Genomic DNA, 21028 nt, shown 5'->3' on the forward strand with positions numbered 1-21028 from the left:
TGACCGTTTAAATCAAACCCAGACTTTAAATTAAAGGCTGCATTTAGTATTTTTTCTCAGCTGCAGACTGTCTGCTCTGGAAGCCGCAGTTTCAGAGGTTTACATTTACCCCATTCACACAAGCACTTCCATGATTAACTAAGCTAAGTGCTTTTACTATCTAACATTCACACTCCAATGCTTGCGTCAGACAGCAACTTGGAGAGTGTCTTGCCCAAGAATACATTGGCATGCAGCAGGGGCGCAGCTATATACTTTCTGAGGTGTATGCGGACACATTTTTATCCCCCCCCCCCCCCCCCCCCCCCCCCCCAGCTTGCTAATACTACAGTTAGTATTAGCAAGCTAATACTAATTGACTAATTCAATACTAACTAATTCAATTAACAAGCGGGAGCAGCTTTTAGCAGTTAGTATTATACTAACTGCTAAAAGCTGCTCCCGCTTGTTAATTGAATGAAGGGGCCTACACATGTAACCAGAAGGCACATCTGAAGCGTAATCACAGTCTTTGTGAACCTGTAGGAACGGTTTATTTGAACAGTTTCAGTCAGGTTTCAGAATTTGCTGCTTATAAATTAAGAGAAAACTGAAGTTCTTCTATTCAGCCCCATAAATCTTAGAAACATAAGATAAGATAAGATAGTGTTTATTTGTCACATGCACAGTTATACACAGTACAATGCACAGTGAAATGTATTTTGTACCTGCAACCTAATAAACACACACATATAAATAAGAAGAATAAAAATAAAAAAAAAGTAATTCACACTATACACTATACTCTATATACTATACACTATACACACTTTTTAAATTATAATATTTACATTGTGCAATAATGGTCCAGTTAGGGCTCAGAGTTGAGCAGACGGATGGCTTGTGGGTAAAAACTCTTCTTCAACCTTTCAGTCTTAGCCCTCAGGCAGCGGTAACGCCGGCCTGATGGGAGCAGGGAGAAGAGAGAGTGTCCGGGGTGGCTGGGCTGTTTTAGGATCTTCATGGCCCTCAGCCTGCACTGCTTGGTGTAAATGTCCTGCAGGTTGGGGAGGGTGGTTCTGATGGTCCGTTCAGCTGAACGAACCACCCTTTTTAGGGCCATGAAGTCCTGCTTGGTGCAGTTTCCCATCCAGGTGGTGATGCTCCCACGCATGATGCTCTCGATGGTGCAGGTGTAAAAGTTCCTGAGCACCTTGAGTGGGAGCTTGAAGTCTCTCAGCCGCCTGAGGAGGTAGAGACGCTGTCTGGCCTGCTTCACAGTGATGTTTATGTGATGAGTCCAGGACAGGTCCTGTGAGATGGTCACTCCCAGGTATTTGAAGGTGTCCACTCTTTCCACCTCAGCACCACTGATGACAAGTGGATGGTAGTCCCTCTGCTGCTTCCTGCTGAAGTCCACGATCAGTTCCTTTGTTTTGCTGACGTTGAGCAGGAGGTGGTTCTCCTGGCACCAGTTTTCCAGGCGGGAGACCTCTCTCCTGTAGGCTGTCTCCTCATTGTGAGAGATTAGTCCCACAACAGCAGTGTCGTCAGCAAACTTGATGATGACGTTGGACTCTGACGTGGCCTCGCAGTCATGGGTGTACAGTGAGTACAGCAGAGGGCTGAGCACACAGACTTGGGGGGATCCAGTGTTGAGGGTGAGGGAGGATGAGGTGAGGTGACCCACTCGTACCACCTGTGGTCTGCTGGTCAGGAAGCTGTGAACCCACCTGCACAGGGATGGGCCCAGGCCCAGGTCCAGCAGCTTAGAGACCAGCCTGGAGGGAACTATGGTGTTGAATGCTGAGCTGTAATCTACAAACAGCACTCTCACATAGTTCCCCTTACCAGTGTCTATGTGTGAAAGGGTCTTGTGGAGGAGGAAGGATATGGCGTCGTCTGTGGATCTGTCTGGCCGGTATGCAAACTGTAGTGGGTCGAGGGTGGTGGGCAGTGAGGAGGTGATGAATGTCTTGATGAGTCTCTCAAAACACTTCATCACCACAGAGGTGAGTGCTATGGGCCTGAAGTCATTGGGGCTGCTGGGGTGTGGTTTCTTTGGGACAGGGACTATGATGGACTTTATAAAGCAGGTGGGAATCACACACAGTTTCAGTGAGAGGTTGAATATCACTGTAAACACAGGTGCCAGCTGGTCAGCGCAGGTCTTAAGGACACGTCCACTAATACCGTCTGGTCCAGCCGCTTTCCTGGTGTTTACACGTCTAAACGCCCTCCTCACGTCGCGCTCCGTCACAGTGAGTGTCTCCGCCCCTCCGGCCGGGAGCGCAGCGGGCTGTCGGCTTCCCGACTCAAAGCGCGCAAAGAAGATGTTGAGTTCATCAGCCAGAGAAGCGTCGGCACTCACCGGGTGTGTGTGTGGTGCTTTGTAGTCCGTGATGGTGCGTAGTCCCTGCCACAGTCCCCTGGGGTCAGACTGTTGTAGTTGCTGTTCCAGTCTGCGGCCGTAGCGATGTTTAGCCTCTTTCACCGCTCTGCGGACGTTGTATGATGCAGCCTTGTAGTCCTCCATGTTCCCAGAGGCGAGGCCGGAGTTGTAGGCAACGGTGCGGGACCTCAGGGCGTCGCGGACAGATTTATCCACCCACGGCTTCTGGTTGGGAAAAGTCCTGATGGTCCTCCTAAGTGAAGTGTCTTCAACAACTTTCCCAATAAATCCCACAACAGTTTCCGTAAACTCCTCGATGTCTCCGCCCGCGCTGCTGCGAAACATGTCCCAGTCGGTTGAATCCAACGCACCCTGCAGAGCGGCCTCTGTTTGATCAGACCACCGTGTCACTTCTCTCACAGCAGGGGGTTCCTGCCTGAGCCGTTGTTTGTATTTCGGCATGAGAAAGACAGAGGTGTGGTCAGACTTCCCAAAAGGCGGAAGAGGCTTTGCTTTGTAGCCATCTTTGAATGGAGAATAGCAGTGGTCTAGGGTCCTCTCTCCTCTGGTGGGGCAGTCGATGTGTTGAATCAACTCCGGTATCAGCTTTTTCAAGTTTGCACTGTTAAAGTCCCCGGCTACGATGAGAGCCGCATCACGCTGGTTAGCCTGATAGGTGGAAATAGCCTCATGTAGCTCGGATAGTGCAGTGTTTGTGTCTGCCTGAGGTGGAATATAGACGGCGCTGAAGATGACCGACGTAAACTCGCGGGGCAGGTAGTGGGGACGGCATTTCAGGGTTAGGAGCTCCAGGTTAGGTGAACATGATTGTTTCAGAGGGACAACATTCCTACTGTCACACCAGTTGTTATTAATCATTAGGCACACACCTCCTCCTCTTGATTTTCCAAACATGGTGTCTAACCAGATACTTACTGTGGATGGCATTACTTTGGCCTCCAGTAACACTGTGGGAAATCTTGGAGTCATTTTTGAGCAGGATATGTCCTTCAATGCACATATTAAACAAATATGTAGGACTGCTTTTTTGCATTTGCACAATATTTGTAAATTAGAAACATCCTGTCTCAGAGTGATGCTGAACAGCTCATTCATGCATTTATTACTTCTAGGCTGGACTATTGTAATTCATTGTTATCAGGCTGTCCTAAAAGCTCCCTGAAAAGCCTTCAGCTGATCCAAAATGCTGCAGCTAGAGTACTGACAGGGACTAGAAAGAGAAAGCAGATTTCTCCCATATTGGCTTCTCTTCATTGGCTCCCTGTTAAATCCAGAATTGAATTTAAAATCCTTCTCCTCACATACAAGGTCTTGAATAATCAGGCCCCATCTTATCTCAAAGACCTTATACTCCGGTATCACCCCAATAGAGCACTTGGCTCTCAGACTGCTGGCTTACTTGTGGTTCCTCGGATACTTAAGAGTAGAATGGGAGGCAGAGCCTTCAGCTTTCAGGCCCCTCTTCTGTGGAACCAGCTTCCAGCTTGGATTCAGGAGACAGACACCCTCTCTATTTTTAAGATTAGGCTTAAAACTTTCCTTTTTGATCAAGCTTATAGTTAGGGCTGGATCAGCTGACCCTGAGCAATCCCTTACATATGCTGCGATAGGCCTGGGCTGCTGGGGGGGTTCCTATGATGCACTGAGTATTTCTTTTCATTCACCTCTTTTTCTCTGTTTATACTCCACTCTGCATTAATCATTTGTTATTATTAATCTCAGTCTCTCTCCCCTCAGTCCCAACCGGTCGCAGCAGATGACTGCCCCTCCCTGAGCCTGGTTCTGCTGGAGGTTTCTTCCTGTTAAAAGGGAGTTTTTCCTTCCCACTGTTGCCAAGTGCTTGTTCATAGGGGGATGTTTTGACTGTTGGGTTTTCTCTGTAATTATTGTAAGTCTTTACCTTATAATATAAAGTGCCTTGAGGCGACTGTTTGTTGTGATTTGGCGTTATGTAAATAAAATTGAACTGAAATTGAACTGTGATGCTGCAGTAAAATACACTATATATTTTAGAGGCACTGACTAACAGTCTGACAGCTGCAGCTGGGCTGATTATAAATCTGTGATGTAATCGCTGTCTCTGCCATATTGACAATGACTATAAAAGCTCTCATGTTACGTACAAAAAATAAACTAATGTCTCACTGGGATTTCAGTGCTTATAAAAACATAAATGTCTGCAAATTAAGTTGCTCCTATGATCGCTTTGACAGCGACTTTATGAATGAGGAAATGAATTGGAACATTAAACAGGTGCTTCAGGTGCAGCAGGAGGGGAGGAGTCAGAGAGACACTCAGTGTGTTAGATAAAACATGCCAGTGAGATGGTTACCAGCTAGCAGGTTAGGTTCACAGAGTCTGGAGCCCCACAAACTGACCCAGAGTTGAAGTTAATGCTCTTTCTGAAAGTGAAAACCTGAGTTTTCCTCATTTTAGGGTTAGCAAACCCAGAGTTGGTAGCTAAACCAGCTTCCTGAAATAGGGCCCCATTGCAGTCAAATGTAGAGGTTTACAAATGAAACTAAAGAGGCGTCACTTTTCATTGACATAAATAGGTGCATTAAACCTTGCCTTACCTTATTCTGGCTGTTGGGTCAACTTCATGTTTCACTGTGGGCTCCAGTGGGCCCAGCTGTTATGCTATTTCAAATATGAAGTTAGCGCAGTTTGCTGCAGTTGTTGGTCTCACTCATTGTTCTTCTCTGACAGCAAGCTGGCCTAACATAATATTACAGTCTGGTTACTCCAAAAATAAAATACACAAACATTTCTTTCAAAAACAAAACAAAACAAAACTTTATTTTAAGCAAAATTTCAAACCACAAAGAAAAAGAAAACACTTTAGCAACTGACAGGATTTCATAAACCAATGGCAGGACATTTCTGAATACCAACCATAAGACAGCAGCACAAACCATGAAGTACAATCAGCACCAAACAACGATGGTGGCCACTGCAGTAAAAGGTCCATAAAGTCTGAAGTGTGTCTCTCCTTCTCTTACATATTCCATATTTTATACTGATTACTCATTTTGAATTATTAAACACTAATTAATGTTATTCCAGGACATTCCACTTTCATTGAAACTGACCAATCACATTTTTGTGACATAATGTGACACATTATATGTTTGTTTTATATATCTGAATTGTATACATTAAATATGTTACAGTAAGATTTCCTTCTTTCCAAACTTTCTACATATTCAAAACATCACATATGTGAGATCACAACACTGTGTGTCTGTGTGCATGGGTGTCTTGTATTGTTTGGTTTTATGTTATGTTTTTGTTTATGTCAATTTCAAAAGATTTAGTAGATATATGAACATCTACTATTAAAATTTTGGACATCTCTGGCATCTACCCCTGTCTAAGTTATGTTATAGAGTTTTTCTCTTTATTCTGGTTTTTTGTCACTTCCATAAAGGAGAGGCCAATGCACCTAAATAATCATAAACAGTATAAAAATGGGTATAGCAGAGATACTTCACAGAGTCAATGGTGCAAGAGCCCCATTTATTGGTCTGTTTAGGGTACTGCTTTACAGGAAATTTCAAGGCCTACTGACTTTTTATTGTATTGTATTGTATTGTATTTTGTTTTAGCCACACATTTTCTTAACTGGGGCCTATTCCAGAAAGCAGGTTTAGCTAATAACTCCGAGTTTGTTGACCCTAAAATGAGGGAAACTCGGGTTTTCAGTTCCAGAAAGAGAGCTAACTCCAACTCTGAGTCAGTTACCGAGGTAACAGACTCTGTGAACCTGCTCGCTGGCAGGTTTTATCCAACAAACTCTGAGTGTCTCTCTGACTCCTCCCCTCCTGCTGCACCTGAACCACCTGTCTGACACTCCCATTCATTTCCTCATTCATAAAGACGCTGCAAAGCGATCAGAGGAGCCAATTCATCTGCAGACGTTTGTGTTTCTACAAGCTCTGAAATCCCAGTTAGACGTTAGTTTGTTATTTTTGTAACATGAAGCTTTTACAGTCGTTCACTCGTCAGGCTGTAAGGATGGAGACAGCGATGATGTCACGGATTTATAATGAGGCAGCTGCAGCTGTCAGACTGTCAGTCAGTTCCTCTGAAACATTTACTGTAGTTACTGTAACATCACTGTTACATCACACTGATCTGGATGAAGCTTTAGACACAGAACACACTTTCGATGGAAAAATGTCCGGATCCTGGAGATGATGTGAATGAGTGAAGATGAGGCTGAAATAGATGAAGACTTGAAAACTGAACTAAATGGATTTAAAGTGACCTAAATGATGTCATTTTGAAGGTTACGTTGTCTGAAATTCAGAGTGTGAATTTCCACATATTTTCCACTGAAAATCAGCAAAATCGGTGATCATAGGCTCTATAACGGATCCGCAAACTGTGTCCGAGTCCACCCGCGCAGCAGGAGGATCCAAATGGATCAGGATCACGGATTCAGATGCGATAAGGCCCAGATCCAGTTCAGGCTCCAGTTATTTTGCAGCTCATTCAGTCTGGATCTGTTCATAATGGATTCATCTTCCCGACACGATCTGCATTCTTTAATTAAAATGTCTCATCCTCCCAAAATGTGCTGAATTTTAAAACGTATAAAGCTGAGACATTTATCACAGCATGTTTGCTTTACTGGTAAAACTTTACATTCATTACAGACTTGGAAAGCTGCTCTCAATGTTTTCAGCTAAATATGAAACTATTACTGAACTCTGACCTTTAACAGTAACTCAGTGAAACATCTCTGCTGTGGCTGTCAGAGAGCCGTCATCTATCCGCTGATCTTAGATCAGATTAAAATGGTTAAACTGGAAACATTAAAGTAGTTTTTTCTGCAAATCTCATTTTTATCCAGTAATGGCAGAAATAATGAAATCCTCAATTAAATAAATGAATAAAGTGAGGTTGCTATTCCATCAGTAGATTCCATTTTTACTGTACAATTATTTAAACAAATAACCATAAACTGAACTGTCATAAACTGCAGCAAAACAGTTTTTATTAAATAAAGACTGGCCTGAGGTCAGCTCCGCCCCCGGGGTCTGCTGCTGTCTCAGTCTCTAACACACAGGTCGGTCAGTAAACTCAGTCTGAGCTGTTTCTCCACAGTTTTATCTTCCCTTTCTGTCTCCTGCAGTTTGTCCGGCAGGCTGAATAACTAGATTTTATCAATCAAATGTAAAATTAGGATTCAGCTTCATCTGATGGAGATTTAAGTTGTGTAAATGAGGACAGCAGACATTATAAAAGAAATGATATATTTGATAACAAACTTTTATTCTGTCTATGATGATGTCAGAGTGGGTCAGGCTGATTAAAGTGACTCGCCATGCTCCACACTGACACGTGCGATCCTTCATCCACCAGATTAAAATGGAGGCTCCGCTCTTTATTGAACTAACCCTGATCAGCTGTTCTGGAACAGGAAACTCAGAGTTGCCGATCTCAGAGTTGATCAACTCAGAGCAGGTTTATAAACTCAGAGTTTGTTGAACATGCTTCCTGGAATAGGCCCCAGCTCCGCCTCCTCCTCACCGTACTTCCCAAACACAGGACCACCTCACGTGATCAAGATGGGCTCTATAATATAACAGTAATAATAATAATAACAACAGGCTAGTGAATAGATAGTGATTTACATTATGGACGCAGCAGTCGTTTCAAATTTTCTAACTTGTTGAAATATGGATCATCTCAAGGCGAAGGATTGTGGGATATGCAGTTCTTTTTTTCACTTTCTTTACCCTCATCCCTCAAATAACTGGGTATTGCTGATGAATGCTGGTTCTGGCTGTCTCCAAAACCACACCTACTGCTGGTGATTGATGCAGAAGACAAAGTAATAAAGTTCAGTTATGCCCGTATAAGCATGCTGCGTGCGACTGAACACAACACATCTGGGTCCTATTCCAGGAAGCATGTTCAGCAAATTCTGAATTGAAAATAAACTCTGAGTTGATCAACTCTGAAATCGATAACTGACTTTCCCGTTCCATAATCGCTGATGAAAGTCAGTTCAATCAACTCTGAATATGCGCGTGCGCGATATAAGGAAAGAAAGCCATCATCAATGGAGCTCCGATACAAGGATTCACCGTGGCAACGAGCATCCTCTATTTTAATCCAGTGGATCGAGGATTTTACTCCGCATTGAGCGGGACGTCAGCGCGTCCGCCAGATCTGCGCTGTAAACTAACACAAGTAAATGGACTGAACTTCATTTATTTATTTATTTATTTTTTTGGTAGAATTATGTCACTGTGTTGGTGGTATGGTGACGGCTTGTAAAGACATTGTTTTAGGAGCACTATGTTTGACTGACTCCAGGAAGAGTAGCTGTAATTGTTACAGCTAATGGAGATCAAAATAAAAGAAAATAAATAAATAAAGCGCCTTTCTACAAAGTTCTTTAAGTTAATGCGTCTCATTCATACGTGCACGATGATATTCTGAGAAAGTGAGAGGCACCAAAAATAACGTAACTTTCTCTGATCATTATAAATGTTAAATACTCCACGTATGTTAGGGTGCAGGCATCAGAGCAGCCTATGTATTTCTAATGTTTTTCTGTTACCAATGTTGTGACACTGTTACTGTAATCATGTCTACAATAACCAGATCCTGACATGTAGATATAACATCTGCAGCTTTTAGGAATTTGAAAACGCATTTTTATTTTCAGTCACTTAAAAAAAAAATTAAATTAAGACACAGCAATAGACACTGATCTACTTCATATTTCACTTTCCAGAGACTGAAACGTTATTGGTACTTCCGCCATGCAAATACTGTGAATGAATACATTTTAATCATTAATGTCAAGTGGTAGCAATGGAACGCACCATTTAAACTACTTTGTGTAAAAAAAGATTCCAACGTTCTGTGGCGCCCTTATGACGACGGATCAAATATCAAAGGCAGTTAAGGTTGGAGCTGTAGTAGTAACTTTGTATCTGACACGTTTGCACTAAACTTGGTTGTTAGGACGCAGCATTCAGTAAACACAGACACTCACCGTGAGTTTCCAGTTTGAACGTGTATTCAGCAAGTTTGTGCCTAACAAAATAAAAACAGTTGACGCCGTAACATTGGTTTGCGATTACATTTCCGACAAGACAGAGCCTCAGATTGCTGCCATGTCCAGAGGAACCAGCTTTCCGAGAAGTGGTGAGGCTCCTCCTCAGTGGAGCACACGAGAACAGCGTCCTCCGCTTAATGAAATTGACCGCCTCCGGACGGAAAACCGCAACCTCCGAGAGAGCACTTACAAGCTGAAAGGACGCATCTATGGGCTCCTAGCAGAAAGGAGAGAATTGGTCCACTTACATGAAGTTGAGTCAATCACCAAAGAAATGAAGCAACTTCAGGAAAGGAACAAAAAGCTGGAAGAGGAAAGCAAAAGTATGAAGGAACAAAACGTGAAGGTGGAAGAGACATGGGACATAGCAAAACTGAAAGAGGCTCTCGTCCAAAGCAGAAGTCCAGAACAGATGGACAAGGAATTTGTGATTAAGAAATATGCAGAAAAAATGCATGAAATGCTAAAGCAAAACTTTGTGAAGCGGCAGCAGAAACAAGAATGGGAGAAAAGAAATCCAGCAAAGAATGACAAAGAATTTGTGAATAAGAAAGATGCGGAAGAAATGCACGAAATGCTAAAGCAGAACTTTATGAAGCGCCAGCAGAAGCAAGAAGGGGAGAAAAGAAATCAAGAGCTCAAGCAGAGGCAAGAAGTGGAAGATTATGAGGAACTGGTGAGGAAGCACCAAGAACTGGAGGCCAAATATGCAGAAATCCAGGAGAAAAACATGGAATGGGAGGAAAAATATACTCAACTTGAAACAGAGCATAAGGGACTGGAGAGAAGAAAAGCAGCACTGCAGGAAGAGACCAAAGAAAACAAGCAGAAATACAGCAAGCTTGAAGAAAAATTCCAGGCAGTGGTTGAAGAGTTCAACAAATTCAGGGAGAAATGTCAAAACATTGAGGAGGAAAATGTCAAATTTGTGCTTGAAGTGGCAAATTTGGAGGAGAAGAACAGGGAGCTCGAGGAGCAACAAAAGAAAAAGAAAAAACGCTCCAAATTCTTCTGGTCCAAGTCAGGCGATGCAGAGGGCAAGAAAAAAGCCATGAAAGCTAAAGAAAAAGTGGATCAGGAAGAAAAAGCAGACAAGAAGAAAGGAGGTGGCTGGCGCTGGTTCACCAGATACAAGAAACATTCACATGACAGAAGTGTGGAAGAAGCTGCTGGTGGCTCTGCTCAGGCTGGAGGACAGTAGTTTTCACCGTGATCCTCCCTCCACCTCCACCTTCACTCCTCCTTTCCTCTACCCCTTTCCTTTCTTCTCTCTCCCTCTCTGATCCCTCTCCCTTTCCTCTTTCTTTCTCTCTTCACTTCTCTTCTCGCTCCCTTTACGGGCAGCATGGAGGCTCAGTCATCAGCCTCACAGAAACCCTTCTCTGTCCACCAATTGTATATATTAACCATTCAATAAATAAGCATAAAAAAAATTAAAATCTTTCTGAACGCGTCTTCTTTTGTGCAGAACTGCAACTGTAAAGCCTGTTTGTCTATAAACTGGAAACCAGTATTAGTGTTAGGACTGGGTAATAATAATAATCTCTTGTAACCTGGTAAAACAGCAAGTGTACTTTGAGGCTGTGGGGTTGTTAAAAAGGAAGACACCCGTTTGGGAATTATGAGGATGACGCAGCACTTCTGACCTTTCAGCTGCCTGTAGAAAAGATATCAGTGATAAAGTTACTTTGGATGATAAATGATTTGTCACAAGGAAAAAAATCTATACATCAGGCAAAAATAAGAGTCTGCCTTTCACAGTGTGCTTCTATGGATCAAACAATCTGCATTTCAGCCAGTCATTTTGATCAGCTTGGTCCACTCTGTCATCATCATAGCATAAAAGTTTGATGTCAAATATATAATTTCTTTTACAATGTCTGTTGTCATTATTTACCCAACTTGAATTTTCACCAGATGAAGCTGAATCCTATTTTACATGAGATTTTTTTCACTTTTTCTTCCTGTTTATGACAATTCCTTTGTTTGAATCATTATTCAGTAGAAATTTCATTTATTAATGGAATAGCAAGCTCACTTTTTAAAAATGTTTCTTAAACATCTGTCATTATTTCTAGCATTAGATAAAAATGCTTACTGGATAAAAATGCTGAGAAAAACTGCTTTAATATTCCTCAGTATAAGCATTTCTCAACTGATCCAATCTCAGCTTCACTGATTCATGATGGCTGTCTGACAACCACAGTGGAGATATTTCACTGAGTTAAAGGTCAGAGTTCAGTCACAGTTTCATATTTAACTGAAAACTTGTAGAGCAGCTTTCCAAATCTGTAATAGTGAATGGTCAATTGACTGGTTCTTATAGCGCTTTCCCACTCCACCTAAGCACTCAAAGCGCTTTATACAATGCACAGAATGTAAAGGTAAATCAATAAAAGTCAAACATCAGAAATGTCTCAGCTTTATAGGTTTTAAATATTTCAGTACAGTTTTGGGAGGACGAGCCATTTAAAATAACAAATGCAGAGCGTGTCAGGAAAAATTAAGCCATTATGAATGGATCCAGATGGGATGAGCTGGGAAATGGCTGGAGCCTGAAGTGGATCTAGGACTTATCCGGTCTGAATCCATGACCCTCGTCTGCTTTGGATCCTTCCTTCTGTGGAGCTGGACTCGGACATGTTTTGCTGATCTGTTACGGAGCTGATGATCCCATCGGATGGATCCAGCAAAGCACCAAAATCACAGATTTAAGTCATTTTCAGTGGAAATTATGTTGTGATTAATGTTCTCAATTTCAGACACCACAACTTTCAAAATGATGACAACATTTAAGCCACTTCAAACACATTTAGCCTTAAAACTATTTCACTCTCATGTTCACTCCAATATTCACATTGTCTCCAGGATCCAGACATTTTTCCATCAGTGTTACAAAACAACAAATGATTGATCATTGATCAGTGTGTTCTGCAGCTGTTCAAATCAAACTGATTTGAACAGCCTGACAAAGGGTCGGAGCGCTGTTGAGCCGAGTATTCCTTTCGCTTTAACTAGTAGTGACTTCATTACGGAACCCCGCAAGGGACATGGGGGGAAAAAAAAACATGGGAGGAAAAAAAAAAAAAGAGGCACTTTTGCGAGACCTCGCAAAACTTTTGCGAGATCCCGAGATACCTTTGCGAGATCTTGCAATACTTTTGCGAGATCCCGAGTTACTTTTGCGAGATCTCGCAAAAGAAAGATGGTTTCATAGGTTTGGGCCATTGAAGAATGAGAAGGTTTCATGGAACAGAGCAGAAATGGAGGACGATCTAGAAGGTTTCCTGAGGTCAAGAGAGGTCCCACAGGAGGACATCATGCGCATGCAACGAGACAAGGTACTTATAAAATTCATTAAGTTATAAAACAAAATAGCATTAAAAATGCGGGGGTTGAGAAGGTGGCTAACTTGGTAACAACAGAAGCAGCATTTACAAGCATTAGATACTAATTGTCGTCATTACATGCCAGTTCATCTCATTAAGGTTATAGATGGTTGTAGCGGGCAGCACAGTGGTGCGGTGGTTAGCAATGTTTTGTTATATTTTGCTATTAGCAATGGTATTTTAGTCTGAGGAAGGGTAATCTACGGCACGAAACGTCCCTCTCATGTGAGGTTTGTCTCTAACAAATATTATTCCGGAGCTTTGCTGGTGTGCGGACCCTTAATTTTTTTTCATCCCGGTTAGCAATATTGCCACACAAGAAGGTCCTGTGTTCAAATCCATCAGATCGGGACCTTCCTGCGCGGAGCTTGTGTGTTCCCCCGTTTGCGCGTGGGTTCTCTATGGCCTCCTCCCTCAGTCCAAAGACATGCAGTTAATGGGATTAGGTTACCTAGGTTAAACTGTCCATAGTTGTGAATGTGAGTGGATGGTTGTCTGTCTCTCAGTGTTAGCCCTGTGACAGGCTGGCAACATGTACAGGGGCACCGTAGTTACACGGTGTACAAATATTACTACAGTTACAGCACATGAAGAAGACAAAAATTGACAAAGTAACTCGTGCCATTGAAAATAATACAAGTAGAATCTTAATAAATTCTTTAAAAAAAAAATACAATTAGTGTGTGCTGCGTGGCTTGCTAGGATGAAACTACAAACTCAATGTAATTATTTTTTTTTCTGTAATATTTTTGTGTACAGGTGGACAAGGCAGTGATATCCATCATGACTGATGATCAAATGTCAAAATATATTACTTCATATGGTGACCGAGTAGCTGTCCTGTCCTTCTGTCAACAATCTACATACAGCACGGATAAAGAGACTCTTCTGCAGAATCTAAGAGAAAAAATTGGAGCACGGAAAATGAGATCAAAGACTAAAGGAGCACTGTGTGGTACATCTGGTCTGTTCCAAAAGCGAGGTGAAGGGATGTCAAGATATAGAAATAGTGCAGCAGAGAAGACATCCAGAAGGATTGAAATTGGATGGCTTCATTTAATTGACAATGAATATCATCAAGTGAGAACCAGAAATGGTGGTGGAACAAGACATGCAACGGTGGAAAAAAACACGACTGTAGCACAGATTCTGGAAATGGGAAAGGACCTGTTTTTTCCAGATGGTAACTCTACAAAAGGGAGAGTTGAAGACTTTATATTTACTGTTAGTGACTTTTAAAAAAATCCAATTCCTTTAGATGACACTGTTGGCAGACTTTATGAAAAAACAAAATTGAAGCTGCTAAGGTTTTACATTTGCACAAAAGAAGAAACATCTTTAACAGTTCTTTCCTCATCTGAAGTGGATGAATGTGGGGAAGATTTCTTATCTGAGGAGGATTCTGTCAGTATCACCAAGGAAGAGTTACAGTTGCCTAAACATGGACCTCACACAGAGTCGGATGATTTTATCACAGATCTTGTTGACCGTGGGGATTCATCTGACAGTGATAATAGCGAACAGGTTTGTGGCAATAGAAAATATATTACAAATAATAAAAACCCCCTTGGTTGGTCAGGTACATTTCACATATCTTTGAAAGACTCCCAGCTTTGTATTTATTAACATATACTAAATGCTTGGCTGCCAAAAACAATAATTATGTTCTGTTAGTTTTTGTGCGTTATGTTGTTTTTTTTTTCTTGTTTGCAGAATCACGATTTCCAGATCCAACCAAGACCAAAAAAAAAGAGATCAGCGTGTGAGACAGTGACAACACATAGTCCAGGACAGTCACATTACATGCATTCAACACCAACAGAAATTAAAACAACTGTCACGGGACAGTGGCAGGGCACTGACTCAAGTGATCATGGTAATGAGAATGCTTGGAATCAACTTCAGCTTTGCAGCGATTTATATGACCACAGCTCAGGAGTTATTGATCTGACCAGTGCAGTCCCTAAAGAATCCCCCCAGCTAGAGTCAGCTCACACCCATCATGAGGCCTCTGAATTTGATCCAGGTATAGATGAGGCTGATACAGTTGTATGGAATCCCGAAGAGGACCTTGTCAGAGCCGATGCTGATGAGGCAGTCGTGATAATGCTGAATTGTGTCAACAGTGACGATCTAATACAGGTAAGACCACGAACAGTTTTGGATAACGTAGAAAAGTACAAAATATAAAAATATGATTATACTCTAACAATAACTTGCATAGTTTTAGAGTCTCAACTCAAAAACATCAGCTATGGATTAGTGCTTTGAAAAGAATTAATCAGGTCCAATATTTTCTGTACTGCATGATTCTGTGCACTCACAAATAACAAATAATGACAAATAACGAGTTGTCAAGGTAACATTGATTTCTGAGTGGACAGACAACTTAACTTAAAACTGTGAAACATTCAAATCACTGATATTTTTTATGGCATGTGTGTGTTTGTTTGTTTTTTCCAGGACAATGGACTGAATTTCACAGCACAAGATTTGCCCTTGGTTTCTAGCAGCCAACTTTCCCCATCAAATTCAGCTGGCAACCCAGGAAATCCAGAGAGCCCCCGACGTATATCTGTTCGCAGGGTAAATGTTGTTGAAGATCTTTTGGCTATATTTATGGACAGCAGCATAATTACTGTGACTTTAAAGATGGACTTTGTAAATGAAAAAGCTGTTGATGATGCTGGGGTGTCAAGGGAGGTTTACACTGCCTTTTGGGAGCAATTTTTGGAACAGTGTGAAGGTGAAACAGAACGAGTTCCAAGGCTGAGGCCAGACTTTGGTGAGGCAGAGTGGAAAGCAGTTGGACACATTTGGGTGAAAGGATTGCTGGATTATGGTGTCATTCCGGTGAGACTATCAAAGGCTTTCATTTTAGCATGCATTCATGGAATCGACTCAGTTGATGCAGACATCCTGATGTCATCGTTTTTAAACTACCTCCCTCCTGTTGAGAGACCAGCTGTTGAGAAGGCTCTCAATGGCACAATGGATGAAAGTGATGAAGAGGACCTGCTTGACCTTTTTACAAGGATGGGTTCCCACTCCCTACCTCCTCAGAACAACATGCAGCCTGCCATTGAGGCAATGGCTCATAAGGCGATTCTCCAAGAGCCAAAATATGTAGTTGATTGCTTCTCCACAGCCATGGCATGTGTACAACTGAAACTGTCAAACAGGGAAAGTGTGGTGTCTCTGTATGAGACAAAGAAGGCCACAGGCAAAAGAGTATCACAACTATTTCAAACAACAAAGGTGATGCTGTCTCAAATAGAACAAACAACCTTTAACCATCTTCAGCGATATGTCAAAAATGCTGATGAAAGCAAAGCTGAGAAAATCCTGCGTTTCTGCACAGGGTCTTCTGTCATCTGTGTTGACAAAATTCTGGTGTGCTTCAATGCTGAAACAGGGCTGAACAGAAGGCCTGTTGCTCATACCTGTGGAGCTACTCTTGAAGTACCGTGCACTTACACTTGCTATCCTGATTTTCGCACGGAGTTTGACAACATCCTTTCCAGCAATTACTTGGAAATGGACATCATTTGAACTTGCTGGAAGTCTTTTTTCTGGATTAATAATTACAGCTGTAATTGATTACAAATATGTTTACCCTTGATTTCACTGTTTTCTATTTAAATTTGTTATTGAAATGTTGAATGCATTCTGCCATATAGTGATCAGTCATCGGTTTCATTTTCAGATCGTGTAATGTTATGTTCTGTTGCATTTCATAAGGATTTTCTTTAATTTCTAATATGCTCGTACATTGATTGTAGGTTTCACTACTGCTGACACCATGTTTGAGGCTGGTGTCAAAGTTCGGCTCACATGAAAACCACCTATACTTATTTTGCTGTGTCTAGCTGTTTATAGGAACTGTTGAAGAATCCAGGCAAGAAGAAAGAGATATACACTTGATTTCATGGTGAAAGGTCCATGTACTTTTAGTTTTTTGTCGAGTAAAAAAGATTTAAAGTTAATGATGATTTTCAGTCATTTGTGTTTGTTGTCTGTACAGTGTATATTTCAAGTTAAGAAATAAAAGTTTGATTATATTTCAGTTTATTTGTCCCATATTACAAAAACATATACCATGACTTCATTATAAAAGTGGTGTCTAATATCAAAGTATCATTTGAATTAATTTACATTTTATTAAAGCTCATCAGGACAGGTGTGTTCAGAAAATTAAACTTTCTGCTCATAAAATACATTTTTGAATAATTTGGTGACCAGAACCTAGTGTTTATGTACCTCAGAGCCTCCAACACTGCAAAAGATCAGCATTTTATTTAGCTTTGCACACCAATAAGTCTTAAATCATTTAAATTGGGAAAAAAAGTAAATATTGTTAGATTGTATTGATCCTGAAAGTCAAGTTTCTCAAACTGCAGCCCCTAGAGTCTTGATGCCCCATAATACAGTTTTGTGTGGCCTGCCAGATACAAAGAACAGAATTTGTATTTTACCCATTATATTCTAGACACCATAGCTAACTACATTCCAGTCAATAAATGCCAACTCACTTACTGGAAAACAAAAAAACATTACTATAGAAGTCATTTCACAGCTTACCACTGACCTTCCTGTAATACAAAATGAAATACTTGTGCAATAAGTCATTCTCAATCATGGCTGTGTACTAGAGAACTTGAGTCCATTTTACATCCAGATGTTTGATTTCATACGTACAGCACCTTGAGGTTGTAGGAGTCGGTGGAAGGAGACACGAGCAGGTATGTAGTCTCAGCTTTATTCCGTAAAAACACACAACAACTAGCACTCCAAATATAACTCCCTCCAAAGGAGGAGTCAAGCCCTTTTATCCCAGGCCTCTCTCTCCCGCCTTTTCCAGCTCTATTCCGGTCTCTCTCTTCGCAATAAGAGCTTGGGGCATTCTGGTGTGAAATGTGCATATATGTGGCCACCACACAGGCCCCCCCTGAACACACAGAATGGCAAACAATACAATAATAAAAACAGCAACCATTTTCAACTCAACATAGCAAAAAAATAAAATACCACATCAAGAGTATCTCCTAGGGGGTTTAACAAGGCGGCCGCTACGGCTGTGCTTGGCGACCACAGGTGGTGAAAACGAGGGAGGGGCATAGCCCCGACCACGGCGAGACTGCCCCCTCGCAGGGGAAAAAACAGCAGCTGGGGGCAGGTCCTCCGAGTGAGGCATAGAAACGGGAGGACGACCGCGGCGCGGAGGTTGGGCCAACTCAATAGGACCATCCGGAAACATGTGAGCAGGCTTAAGGCGATCCACCGAAACCCGCTCCTGACGACCTCCCAGCTCAACCAAAAAATCCTTAGGTCCCACCTCTAGCACACGGAATGGACCATCATAAGGAGGTCGAAGTGGAGAACGGTGCGCGTCATGGCGGATAAAAATGTACTTGGCAGACATCAGGTCCTTTGGCACATATGACTGTGGAAGGCAGTGATGCGCCGCTACTGGGGCCAAAAACCTATCATTCCCCGGGAAAACCGGCCCGCTCCTTTTGTCGGCCCCCGAAGCAGATGCACCAGGAAGGAATTCCCCTGGAACCCTCAAAGGCTGGCCCAGGACCAGCTCGGCTGAAGAAGACTGCAGGTCCTCCTTAGGTGTCGCACGCAGGCCCAGCAGGACCCAAGGAAGGCGGTCAACCCAGCTGCTGTCCACCAGCGCAGCCCGTAAGGCAGCCTTCATGGTACGGTGGAACCTCTCGCAAAGGCCATTGGCCTGCGGGTGGTACGCGGTAGTGCGATGGAGTCTGACGCCAAGGTTCTCCGCCACAGCAGTCCACAGCTCAGACGTGAACTGAGGACCCCTGTCAGATGTCAAGTCAAGCGGTACGCCAAACCGAGATACCCAGGAGGAGACGAACGCACGAGCAACATCCGCTGAGGTGGTTGACGCCAAAGGAACTGCTTCAGGCCACCGAGTCGTCCTGTCCACCATTGTCAGGAGATGGGTGAAACCCCGGGAAGGGGGAAATGGACCTACCAGGTCTACATGGACATGTTCGAACCTTCTCTGGGGTATGGGAAAGTGCTCCAGAGGGGATTTGGTGTGTCGTTGCACTTTGGCGCGCTGACAAGCAACACATGAGGAAGCCCACGCCCTGACCTCTTTCCGGAGGCCGGGCCACACAAACTTGGCCCCTACCAACTTAACTGAGGCTTTAACTCCTGGGTGCGAAAGAGAATGAACTGCCTCAAAAACCCGCCGACGCCAGCAAGCAGGAACCAAGGGGCGAGGCCTGCCCAATGACACGTCGCAAAGTAGGGTTACGCCACTATCCTGAAATGAGACATCTTCCAAACGCAAACTGGACTCGGCCACCTTAAAAGCCTGAATCTCCGTATCCGTAAGTTGGTCGGCAGCCATGGCAGAGTAGTCCACTCCCAAATGCACAGAACTAACCTGCGCCCTGGACAGACAGTCAGCCACCCGATTACACTTGCCGGCGACGTGCTGAATGTCAGTGGTAAACTCTGAAATAGCAGAAAGCTGCCGTTGCTGCCGTGCAGTCCATGGTTCTGAAACCTTTGCCATGGCAAATGTGAGAGGTTTGTGGTCTACAAAAGCGGTAAAGTCACGGCCCTCAAGCAGGAACCGGAAATGACGCGTCGCGAGAAAAAGGGCAAGGAGCTCCCTGTCAAACGTACTGTACTTTCTCTCCGCATCCCGAAGCTTCCTGCTAAAAAAGGCGAGGGGCTGCCAAGCACCACCCACCCATTGTTCGCACACGGCCCCGACTGCAAAATCGGAGGCATCGGTAGTAAGGGCAACAGGCGCCTCGGGAGACGGGTGGGCCAGCAGGGCAGCGTTGGCAAGAGCAGCTTTGGCACTGTCAAATGCCTGCACCCGCTCAGGTGTCCACTCTATCTCTTGGTTGCCTTTCTTGCCCTGAAGTGCACTGTACAGAGGGTGCATGAGGTGAGCAGCCCGGGGGATGAAACGGTTATAAAAGTTCACCATCCCCAAAAACTCCTGCAGGGGCTTCACTGAGGAAGGGCGCGGAAAAGCAGAAACTGCCTCCACCTTAGCGGGCAGGGGAAACGCCCCTTGGGGCGAAACGAGGTGTCCCAAAAACTCTATGGCCGGCAGACCGAACTGGCATTTAGCTGGATTCACAATCAAACCGTGCTCACTGAGACGCTCAAACAACTGGCGGAGGTGCACTGAATGCTCCGCGGCGGAAGGGCTGGCAACCAGTATGTCATCCAGATAGACGAACAAAAATGGCATACCACGCAAAACGGAGTCCATGAGGCGCTGAAACGTCTGTGCCGCGCCCTTCAGACCGAAGGGCATTCGCAAAAACTCGAAAAGGCCAAAAGGAGTGATAACCGCGGTCTTGGGCACATCACGCGGATGGACAGGAACCTGATGGTATCCCCTCACCAAATCCACCTTTGAAAAAATAGTTGCCCCCGCAAGATGAACCGAAAAATCTTGAATGTGGGGAACCGGGTACCTGTCATTAGTCGTCGCATTATTAAGGCGCCTAAAATCCCCACAAGGGCGCCACCCACCGTCAGCTTTAGGGACCATGTGCAACGGGGACGCCCACGGGCTGTTTGAGCGGCGCACAATACCAAGGCGCTCCATGTTTGCAAACTCCTCCCTGGCTATCGCTAACTTCGCGGCATCGAGACGGCGTGCACGCGCAAAAACCGGCGGACCCACAGTGGTAATGTAATGCTCCACACCATGTTTAGCTACGGCTGCAGAGAAGGTGGGAACCGTGAGGGTGGGAAACTCGGCAAGCAAACGCTGGTACTCATCACCTGTGGCAAGCATGTTAGCGAGGGGCAGGGGGCGAGGACTACCAAGTGTACAGGGGTAGGTATCAAAAGACACAGCATCTATCAAGCACCTATTAGCTACATCGACCAACAACCTGAAAGCACACAAGAAATCAGCGCCGAGTATAGGTACTGACACAGACGCTATCACAAAGTCCCAGTTAAACTGACGTCCCTTGAAACACACAGTCACCAACCTCATTCCATATGTGCGAATGGGGGTACCGTTCGCCGCGTCCAGCAGGGGTCCGTGACATTGTCCCAAGGCGTCCGCAGCTGAAGCCGGCATGATGCTACGCTGAGCACCCGAGTCCACAAGCAGACGGCGTCCCGAAGCAGTGTCCTCAATGAAGAGCA

At 43.7% G+C, this 21028-nt stretch overlaps 2 protein-coding genes across 2 annotated transcripts; both read left to right on the forward strand.

Annotated features, from left to right (window-relative positions):
• The first annotated feature begins 9385 nt into the window (after positions 1-9385).
• LOC115777869 (trichohyalin-like) lies at positions 9386-10889 on the forward strand. Its single transcript, XM_030725891.1, has one exon. The coding sequence runs from the start codon at positions 9532-9534 to the stop codon at positions 10672-10674; it is 1143 nt and encodes a 380-aa protein (XP_030581751.1). The 5' UTR covers positions 9386-9531; the 3' UTR covers positions 10675-10889.
• Positions 10890-14367: 3478 nt separating this feature from the next.
• Positions 14368-16414, forward strand: LOC115777853 (uncharacterized). The gene is made up of 3 exons (XM_030725857.1): positions 14368-14386; positions 14576-15004; positions 15326-16414. The coding sequence occupies exons 2-3, from the start codon at positions 14666-14668 to the stop codon at positions 16412-16414; spliced, it is 1428 nt and encodes a 475-aa protein (XP_030581717.1). The 5' UTR covers positions 14368-14386; positions 14576-14665.
• Positions 16415-21028: the final 4614 nt, after the last annotated feature.

Source organism: Archocentrus centrarchus, unplaced genomic scaffold (genome assembly GCF_007364275.1).
Source record: "Archocentrus centrarchus isolate MPI-CPG fArcCen1 unplaced genomic scaffold, fArcCen1 scaffold_82_ctg1, whole genome shotgun sequence".
Lineage (NCBI taxonomy): Eukaryota > Metazoa > Chordata > Actinopteri > Cichliformes > Cichlidae > Archocentrus > Archocentrus centrarchus.